General features: G+C 40.3%; 1 protein-coding gene across 1 annotated transcript; it reads left to right on the top strand.

Annotated features, from left to right (window-relative positions):
- Nucleotides 1–2,194, top strand: LOC109151226. Its single transcript, XM_019299145.1, has 4 exons — nt 1–705; nt 763–1,104; nt 1,261–2,128; nt 2,184–2,194. Exons 1-4 carry the CDS (start codon nt 1–3, stop codon nt 2,192–2,194), a joined length of 1,926 nt encoding a protein of 641 aa, XP_019154690.1.
- Nucleotides 2,195–10,686: the final 8,492 nt, after the last annotated feature.

Raw genomic sequence — 10,686 nt, 5'->3', positions numbered from 1 at the left:
ATGGAACGACATAGAGCACCTCCTGAACTAACAGGTGACAACTATGCGTACTGGAAGGCCCGCACCAAAATTCATCTACGAGCTCAAGGGGAGAAGGTTTGGAGGGCTGTTCTCACTGGTTGGTCTCATCCTACCAAAGATGGAGACAATACAGGAGATCCTCCAGCCTTCAAACCAGAGGAAGAATGGACAGAGACTGAGATAACTACCGCAAGCTACAATCATAAAGCGTTAGATACTATATTTTCTTTAATGCATGAGAGTCAATTTACCATTGTTGCAGGGTGTGATTCGGCTAAAGAAGCTTGGGATGCCTTAGAAACTACCTATGAAAGAACTGCATCGGTTAAACAATCCAAACTTCAAATGGTTCAAACCGACTTTGAAGATCTAAAGATGAAAGATGATGAAACCATAGTGGATTTTCATGCTCGGGTACAAGAACTAGCCAATAGGGCAAGCATTCTAGGCGAACCAATCACTCAAGAAAGACTCGTCAAAAAGATTCTTCGCTCACTCCCTCCAAGGTTTCGAATGAAAGTCACAGCCATTCAGGAGCACGATGGATGGGAAAAGAAAACGGTACAACAATTGATGGGGAGCCTACAAACTTATGAGACGAAAATCTTAGGCGGACCTGAAACAAAAGGAAAAACCGTAGCATTCACTGTAGAAGACGCTGGAGCAGTTTCTGATCCAGATGAGGTAAGTGATGATCCAGTAGTCTTTTTAACTAAAGGTTTTTCTAAATTGTTGCAACAGGTAAAACAAAGACAAACTGGAAAACTTGGCAAGTTTCAAGGTAAAAAAGGATCAGGATCGAGTGCAAATCGAAACAATCAAAGATCAAACTCATCCAGCCAACGACCAGGTGCATCTAGGAACTCTCAATCTAAAGACAAAACCGGAGGCAAAGGGATCAAATGTTATGAATGTGAAGGGTATGGCCATGTGCAGGCTGAATGTCCAACCTATTTGCGAAGAAAGAAGTCAATGAAAGTTGCCCTTACCTGGAGTAATGATGATGAACCAGAAACTGATCCAGGTTTTGATCCAGATGAGATCTCCGGAAACTTTGTTGCCTTTACAGCTCTTACAACTACAGTACCTGCTTCTACAACTGGCGAAGAATAAGAAATTGAAGAGTATGTGTCATCAGAAGACCAAGATTTACCTGCATCTTCTTTTGAAGTAGAATATAAAAAATTGTATGCAAAATGGGAAATACTTGTAAAAGTTAATAGATCTCTGTCTAGTCAGGTTAGCATTCTAGAAAATGCCAAAAAGGTGTATCTATCCAAAATATCAGACAGGGACAGCATCATTGAAGACAGTCTCAAGAAAGAAGAAACTCTCAAACATGAGCTGGAAGATCTCAAAAAGGAACTGGAGCAACTCAAACGCAAGATAAAAATGATGGACAACACATCCACTTTAGACCAAATTTTAGAGTCTGGACGAAAGAAATCTACAAAATATGGGTTAGGCTACTCTGGAGGAAAGGACAAAGCGGCTACAATTTTCGTCAAAGCCTCAGGCCCTGACCCAGTCTCTGGAGCCGATCAAGATATTCCAGAAACTAGTATAGCTCGACGTCAAGTCAAATTTGCTCAAAGAAAAAATTCAATCAAGATTAGAATATATAATCCTATATGTCATTACTGCAGGGTACGCGGACATACAAAACCGGAGTGCTTCTACTTCTACAAAGACCAACGTTTTGAGAAATACACAAACAAGTCTATCACTCCTTTTATCAAGCAAATTTGGGTGAAGAAAAGTGACTTTGTCTGTCATGTCTCTTTCCACTCTACGAGTACTAACAGAAAAGAGAGATGGTACTTCGATAGTGGATGCTCGCGGCATATGACGGGTGAGGCTAAGTTTCTAAACAATATAAAGGGAAGTACAGGAGAAGTAACTTTCGGCGATGGTGTTAAGGGAAAGATCACTGGAATTGGCACTCTAAATGTCACAGGTCTACCCAAACTCAAACAAGTTCTCTTGGTGGAAGGTTTGCATTCAAATCTGATTAGTATCAGCCAATTATGTGATCAGGAGTGGAAAGTCTGCTTTACAAAAGACAGCTGCAACGTCACAGACTGCAAAAAGAACTGTGTCATGGAAGGTAAACGCTCTTCTGATAATTGCTATATACTTACTAACGATTCCTATTGTTACAGGTCCAGCATAAAAGAATAAAAAATGTGGCATCAAAAGTTAGGCCACTTAAATTATCGCTCACTTGAAAAGTTAATCAAGATTGAGGGTGTACGAGGTCTACCTAATATCAAGGTTGAAACAGCTGGAGTATGCACTGCCTGCCAAGCTGGAAAACAAACTAGAGCAGCGTATACCGCTCAAAATATGATAAATACTACACACTGCCTGGAACTCATTCACATGGACCTCATTGGTCCTACACGAACAGAAAGCATTGGAGGTAAAAGGTACATTTTAGTTTTTGTTGACGATTTTTCTCGGTTTTCGTGGAGGAGTGATCATGGACGTGAATTTGACAACCAAGTATTTGATGATTGGGGGGCATCAGTCGGTATTTTTCATGAATACTCAGCACCGAAAACGCCACAACAAAATGGCGTTGTTGAAAGAAAGAATCGGACGATTCAAGAGATGGCTCGGGTTCTACTAAATGCAAAGGATTTGCCTCAGAGATTTTGGGCTGAAGCAGTAAGTACTGCTTGTTACACGATAAACCGAGTATATCTACGACTTGGAACGCATCACACTCCATATGAAATATGGAAAGGTAAGAAGCCTAATATTAACTATTTTCATATTTTTGGCTCACGGTGTTTTATCTTGAAGGACCGAAACCCAACTGGAAAATTTGAGCCTAAAAGCGATGAAGGGTATTTTCTTGGGTACTCAACGAATAGTCGTGCCTACCGTGTCTACAACAAAGTTACAAAGTCCATCATGGAATCGGCAAACGTGGTGGTTGATGATCAACCTGAGGAAATAATCGAGGTTATAAGAGTCTCTGATCCAGAAGTTACTCCAGAACCCGACACAAATAATCCAGAACCCCCTGAATCTGCATCATCAGATCCTACTCCGACTCCTCCATCTCCTAGTCCAGAACCTGGTCCAGAACCAGATGCTGGAGCACTCGAAGTGGCTGTCCGAACTCACAAAGATCATCCTACACAAAACATCATAGGAGATCCATCCTCTGGAGTACGAACTAGAGGAATTAAACAAAATTATCTTGAGCTTGCAGGGTATATGTGTTACACGTCAAAGATCGAACCCAAGACGGTAAAAGAAGCCCTATCGGATGAACATTGGATTAAAGCTATGCAGGAAGAACTCGGACAATTTGAGCGTAACAAGGTATGGAATCTTGTCCCTAAACCTGACGTTGTGAATGTTGTAGGAACAAAGTGGATTTTTCGCAACAAGACTGATTCAGCTGGAAACATTGCTCCCAACAAAGCAAGACTGGTTGCACAAAGTTACTCTCAAATTGAAGGTATAGATTATGAAGAGACCTTTGCACCAGTAGCACGTCTAGAATCTATTCGCCTTCTTCTATGCATAGCATGTGCTTTAGGGATAAAGTTGTTCCAGATGGATGTCAAAACGGCTTTTCTAAATGGATATCTGTCCGAAGATATATATGTTGCTCAATCGAAAGGGTTTGAAGATCCTCATCATCCTGACCATGTCTACAAACTGGACAAGGCTCTATATGGTCTAAAACAAGCTCCAAGGGCCTGGTATGAAAGGTTATCCCAGTATCTTCTCCAGCACGGCTACAACCGAGGGGGAGTTGACAAAACCTTATTTTTCAAAAGGTCAGGTAAGCATATTACAATTGCTCAGGTTTATGTTGACGATATTATCTTTGGTTCCACTCAAACAGGTGCTACAGATCAGCTGGTTCAAGTCATGCAACAGGAATTCGAAATGAGTATGATCGGCGAACTAACCTATTTTCTAGGACTACAAGTCCAACAAACCAATGAAGGTATTTTTATATCTCAAGAAAAATATGCAAAAGGCCTGCTAACAAAGTTTGGACTTGAGTCAGCAAAAGAAGCAAGAACGCCAATATCTACAATTACAAAATTAAGCAAAGATGAATCAGGGAAGCCAATTGATCCTACTTTATATAGGAGCATGATCGGGAGTCTACTGTATCTGACAGCCAGCCGTTCAGAAATTATGCTCAGTGTTGGAATATGTGCCAGATTTCAAGCGGCTCCTAAAGAATCACATCTTAAAGCCGTGAAAAGAATAATCAAATATGTCAAAGGTACTCTCAATTATGGCATTTGGTTTTCGAATGATACTAATCTGAATCTTGTAGGATACAGTGATGCCGACTGGGCCGAAAATGCAGATGACTGCAAAAGTACATCTGGTGGGTGTTTCTTTTTTGGAAAAAACTTAGTTGCCTGGCTAAGTAAGAAGCAAAACTCGATATCTCTCAGCACAGCTGAAGCTGAATATATAGCAGCTGGTAACTGCTGTACTCAACTCCTATGGATGAGACAGATGCTTCAGGATTATGGTCTACGTCAAGAGTGCATGACTCTCTATTGTGACAACACTAGTGCTATCAACATCTCCAAAAATCCAGTTCAACATTCCCGGACTAAACATATTGAAATACGACATCATTTGATAAGAGAATTAGTAGAAGACAAGGATATCAACCTGGAGTACATTTCAACAGAGAAAAATCTAGCTGATCTATTTACAAAGCCTCTTGATAACACAAGATTTGAGTTACTTCGAGCTGCTCCTGGAGTGTGCAGGTTTTCAATCTAAATTTACTTTGTAGCTAAAATAAAGTTTGTTTTTTTTTGTTTCTTTTGTTTCGTGTTTGTTTTTTTTCTCTTTTCAGATCTAATCCAGAAAATCCTCCAGCTCTGCTCTCCACTCCAGTAGGTTCTCCAGACCAAAAATTAAGCCGTGTGACCGCACTATTTACTCTGAATTTTTTATTAATTCTTTCTCTCACATGGCTGTTATACACCACCGTTTCTTCCCCAAATTTATAGAATCCAATCCCTACAATTACTCTCACTTACCTTTAAAATCTCTCCTAAAATCTTCCATCCAATTCTTCGAATCCTTGCAAAAATCCTCTACCCAATCGATCCGATTGTACCTATCTCTCTTATGACTAGTCATTCTGATCTTAATCCGTTCCTTTTCTACCTCACGGAAGATGAGCGCTTAGATCTCTATCGTCAAATTCTTCGGGGCACAGCTCCGATTTTGGACATCTCTGCTCGCCGGGTTCTTGCAACGCTTCTTCGACATCCTTCTCTGATGGAGGAGTTATCTGTAAAGGACTCCAAGGAGATTTTCTCCAGAGCATCAGGGATCACGGATGACCCATGGCCACTTGACGAAATCCTAGACGAGGAAAGCCTTCAGGAAGAGCTTCGGGCTCGGCAACCACGGGATCTATACACGGTTTGATTTCTCTAATCTCTTAGGAAGAAATATCTTATTGCTTGTAAATTAGGCATGCGTCGCATTTTTGTGCTTTAATTTGCCTATATTGTCTTGGATATATATGGTGTGTTTTTGAGAATATGCTTTTGTCTTGCGAAATTAGGATCCCTCTACTGGTATGTCTATTGTGCCTCTGTCTACGATTGCTTTCACAGGTTCCCAACCTCAACGCTCCGACAAGGCCACTCTCAAAATGGCTGAGCATTCACATGATCCAACCACTGCTCCAGCCTCAGATCTAGCTATTGTTGATCCAGTCTCTGCTCTAGGCTCTGTTCCAGAGGATGTTGAGGTGTCGATTCGGGACATAGTTTTTGAACCTGAGGATCCATCAGTTCAAGTAGCCACCATCTCCGACACCATTGCAAATATGCCTAACTCTGCCCGTGCACAAACTGCTGTCCAAATTATCAGAGTGCCGTTTGCTACATCGAAGGCCAAAGGGAAAGCCAAAGTTACCGATCCAGATGAAGCACCAGCTGCACCTGTTCCAGCTCAAATGTCTAAGAGAAAGCTTCATATGTCTGTTGATGTTGAATTTGTCTCTGAATCTCGTCCTAGCAAGCGTTCTGAACATCGTCCTACAGGTCTTGCTCTGCGTACGCGATCGAAAACTGGTGTGTCTACTCCAGCTCCTCCTCCAGCCTCTGTTCCTGCTTCAAAGCCAGCAGCATCATCCAGGTCCAAAACCTCCAAGGTATCCAAGGAGACCTTGTTCAGACCAATTCTGCTCTCTCCGGCATTGGAAACAGTCTGGCAACAACATTCAAAGTGTGACATCTTGGTTGAGAAGAATTTCAGTATTGAGTACCTCATCCGTATGTGCAACATCATTCCTCTTCTTCGTGCTCAGAACCTTCTCCAGACTATCCAGAATGTGAGAGCTTACTCTGCCTGGCTCATTCCGGAATTCTATGCCAATCTCACTTCTGAGTCTCTTTGGCTAGTATCTCCGCATTATCATCAGGTTTTCCTCCGGGATGTTTGGTATGATTTCAGTCCCTCTATTATTAATGCTTATTTTCAGCGTGATGCGTGTGATGATCTGTTTGAGCCTGCTGGGGACTTTCTTGCATCACATCTTACCCACAATGAGATCAACGTCTGGCCAAAGGATGGTCTTCCTTCGAATGTGCTTACTGCAGTCTATTCGGTTCTGTTTCGCCTAGCTTCTACCAATTGGATCTCAAATGTTTCTGTGCACACTGTCAATAAGAAGATGGCCTCTCTGTTATACAAAGTTCGACATCAACTGTCTATTGATCTTGGTCACCTCATCTATCATCACATCATGGGTTTTGCTAAAAAGAAGGAAGCCAAGATTCATCTCCCTTTTCCATGCCTTATCATCGGGATTCTGCAACAACAAGGGTTTCAACTCTATTCCAATGAAGAGCTCTGCCACGTTACTCACAAGACTTCTATGGACTCTCGCATCTTCCAAAGGTCACACTATGATGATCGGGCCACTCTCTCCTCAGTTCCACCTGCCCCTGCTCTAGCTGGTACTCCAGCAACAGGCCTGGACTCTACACCGACTGCTTCTGCTACGGATTCTGCTTCGACACTGGCTGTTCTTCGTCAACAAGTCACCTTTCTACTTCACACATTGCTACCATGAAGGATGCCTCTCTAGCCATTCAATCTTCCATCTTTACTGCCGAGGCTCAGCTGCTCCGCACCAATCGTCAGATTGCCTCTATTGAGAATGATTCTACTGTTGCTCCTGCTGGTGATGATGAAGACTTGGACACCTCCTCCTCCTCCACTCAGTCCTGATGCTGCTCTTTGCCCATTAGCTTGACAAAAAGGGGGAGTGCACGTAGTAAGGGGGAGTACGTTTTTGTGAACTTAGCCATAAGTGCCAGTGAATAATGTGGTGTGCTCTACCTTTATTTTTCTTTTGTATGTGTTAAGGTTCTGCGTGTTTTGCCTTGACTCTGTGATAAATGCTATGCAGCTATATTATGTGATATTTATGTGGTCTGTGTCTCTTTGTGCTTTAATTTTCTATGTGCTTGTATGCTTTAATTGTGTTTGAAATTCTCTGGCACAACATTGGTTAAGTTTAAGGAGGGTGTGTGTCTAGCTACTCTTGACTAGTGACTAATCCGCTTTCTATTGTATAGGTTAGTCATTTGGTAATTATTTTGTTTATTAAAGCCGATGATATCTTTTAGTGGTTTTGTCAACTAATAGCCAAAGGGGGAGATTGTAAGTGTAAATATATTGCACATTTAAACCTCTTTATTATTGGCTTAGATTAGTTGTCAAAGTAGTACTGGATTAGTTGCTGGATTAGTCACGTCGTCTGGAGTAGTTGACTGGATCAGCGCAAGGAAGTAATCCAGGAGGTATGAAGCTTGTTCAAAGTATTTATTCAAGACCCTATCAATGGGGAGATCTAAATCTAATGGAGCAGCCGAAATCAAGGAAGAGAAGAGTGCATGTTTTGAGGATCAAAACAACCTTTACAACCTATATATAATGCTACCTTAATTAGCATTCCGTTATGCACTCTTTCATATAGTTTTACTCTGAAAATCTTGGTGCATCTATACCAAATACATCCTGTACTGTTGAGTGTGAAGAAGATCTTGTAATCAGATCATGAAGCAATGAAGAACGCCTGCACATCGGATCCACTGGAGTAGGTTCTGGAGTAGTTATAGGTTATACTTTAGTGTGTAATTAACTCTCCTCTTGTACTCCGTTTTTATCATAGTGGATTTGGGTTGATGTAAGTGGCCCCGCAGACGTAGGAGTGAGGCTCCGAACTGCGTGAACATATCCTGGTGCATGCTTTCTTTTACTGCTATTTATTTCGTGTTCTTTATTATATCTAGAATATGTTTTCATCTAGTCCAGCTTTATAATTGAAATAAATCAAAGTTTTTAAGAGCTAAATCTTGCATTCAAGACTCACGTGTTTTTTCAATGATAAGTCTCAAAGAAATCCAAAGAACATACTATATGATCCGTGGCCCCAGAGTCCAATATCCAAGTGGATGATTTGATGGACAATTTTATATATGTCCTCGCAAGTGCACGAGTCAGTGTAATGATAGTGTGCAAAGGCAAGGGTCGATCCCACAGGGAATTGTACGATGCAATTTAATAAATTGAAAATGATTAAATTAACAATTTAAAGTTCTAAAAACGAATAATATCAATAATTAAGATTAGGATAAACTTAAATGCAAAGTAATTGAATCGAAATGTAATTTGACAATTTAAAGTGTCCAAAGCTAATTAGAAATCAAAAAGCCAAAGAATAAAGATCAATCAAACTCAGGAAAATAAACAATAAAATTAAAGCAGAGAAAGTAGAATAACAAATAGATTAAACTAAACCGCAGTCAACATGGATTAAACTAAATGAAAACGCGGGCAAAAATAAAGGCACGCGGGCAAAAATAAAGGCAGGAAAATAATTGAATTAACTTTGAAACGAAATAGTGAGTGAATAAAGACTAGGAATCAAAATTGACAATCAAAATAGAAGAGCCTAAGAAATTTAGCAAGGCATAAATAAATTAACAGCAATTGTTTCATGCAATACCAACAATAGATACCTAAAGGAAAGAAATTAACAACAATAAAGATGAATTAGCAATGCATGTAAAATGTAAATAGCAGTAATTAACTCATAAAGCACCATCCTTTAATAATTACCACAAATAAACTATAAATTAATAACAATAATTATGCCTAAAGAAAAGGAATTGTGGTTGTGAAGTGTGTGCTGCTGCCGAACAAATTGTTTCAGCCACCGCCGAGAAGCTGCGCCCAACAAGGAGAAAGCCAGAATTGAAATTGTCGTCTGAAGGAATTGAAGCTGCCGCCGATTGAAATTCTAAAACACCGCCACCGGATTTGGTCCGGGGCAAAACCTGATCATGAGAACGATGATCCATCCCTCCATTTATACTCCTCAACACCAACCTTTCTTCCTAGATTTCAATATGAAATTGAGCAATCACCGGAGATTCTTCCACTCTTCGCTATTCAACAGGATCATCCATCGCCGCTCGCTTCAATCGGATCGCAGACCGAGTTTATTAAACAATGTCGTCCAGATGTCTGATTCACGATCCTCTTCTTTCGCCCATCGCTGCTGGTTTCTCTCTTTGCCTTAAAGAAATTTATTTCATAGGCTAATAATAATAATAATAATAATAATAATAATAATAATAATAATAATAATAATAATAATAATAATAATAATAATAATAATAATAATAATAAAACTTATTAGACACCATATATAACTAATCTACATTTATTAAACTCCTACTCAACATGTACTACTAAAATTATTAATATTATCATTAAATTAGGATCAAGGAATTATTAGACTAACAAAATTCAAATAATAAAATAAATTTAATATAAACAACCTAAAATTGAATAATATTTACAATGTTACTTAATCAAAATAATAAATAAAAAAATATATAAATTAATTAATTATTACAAATTAACTATAAACAGATTATTAAAAATAACACTAAAAATAATGTTTATCATGATTGCAAGAAAAAAGAATTGATATTGTTATTGATGATAAACTTGCCTTCATCTGAGTTGGTTTTTGGCATGAGAGTAACTGCAGCTGTGGTAGGAGCACTGTTGCAAAAATCGCGCCTAGACACCAATTAGGCGGTCGGCCTCCTAGGCGCCCGCCTAGGCTCTCTAGGAGGTCCCCAGGCGCTTAGTGATTTTTTCAACATTGGGTAGGAGGCTGGTTGTGCCCTATCTGAACTTGTAAAGGAGAGATGAGCCTCTGGAGTTGCTCATTTGTATTGCTTGCTTCACCACCCATAGATGTAGAAGCTGCTGCTGTGGCTGGTTGCTTGCTTGTGAGAGGAGGGCCGTCAAGGATTGCATTGGCGTTCTCGTTGCTGCTCGAGAACATAGGGTTCTCTATGTCTTCTGAGTTCGTGTTCCTCTGGCGGAGCCAAACTTCTTTGAGGAATGGTCGTGTGAACGGGTGACTGGTTGGCTGGTGTTGTCGGATGTGATGTCCGGCTGGACTCTCTGGTGCCGGAGACGGCGGCTGCGTAGCTACCTCGCCGTAGCTCTTATACCATATTGAGGAGCGGGCGTGAAGTACCAGATGATGAGAACGAAGGAGTTACAAAGCAGAAAGGAAAAGGTTCATTATCTTTGTTCTTGCTTTTGCACTGG

This window comes from Ipomoea nil, unplaced genomic scaffold, assembly GCF_001879475.1.
Source record: "Ipomoea nil cultivar Tokyo-kokei standard unplaced genomic scaffold, Asagao_1.1 scaffold2283, whole genome shotgun sequence".
NCBI lineage: Eukaryota > Viridiplantae > Streptophyta > Magnoliopsida > Solanales > Convolvulaceae > Ipomoea > Ipomoea nil.
This window is presented reverse-complemented; position numbering and strand designations above follow the sequence as displayed.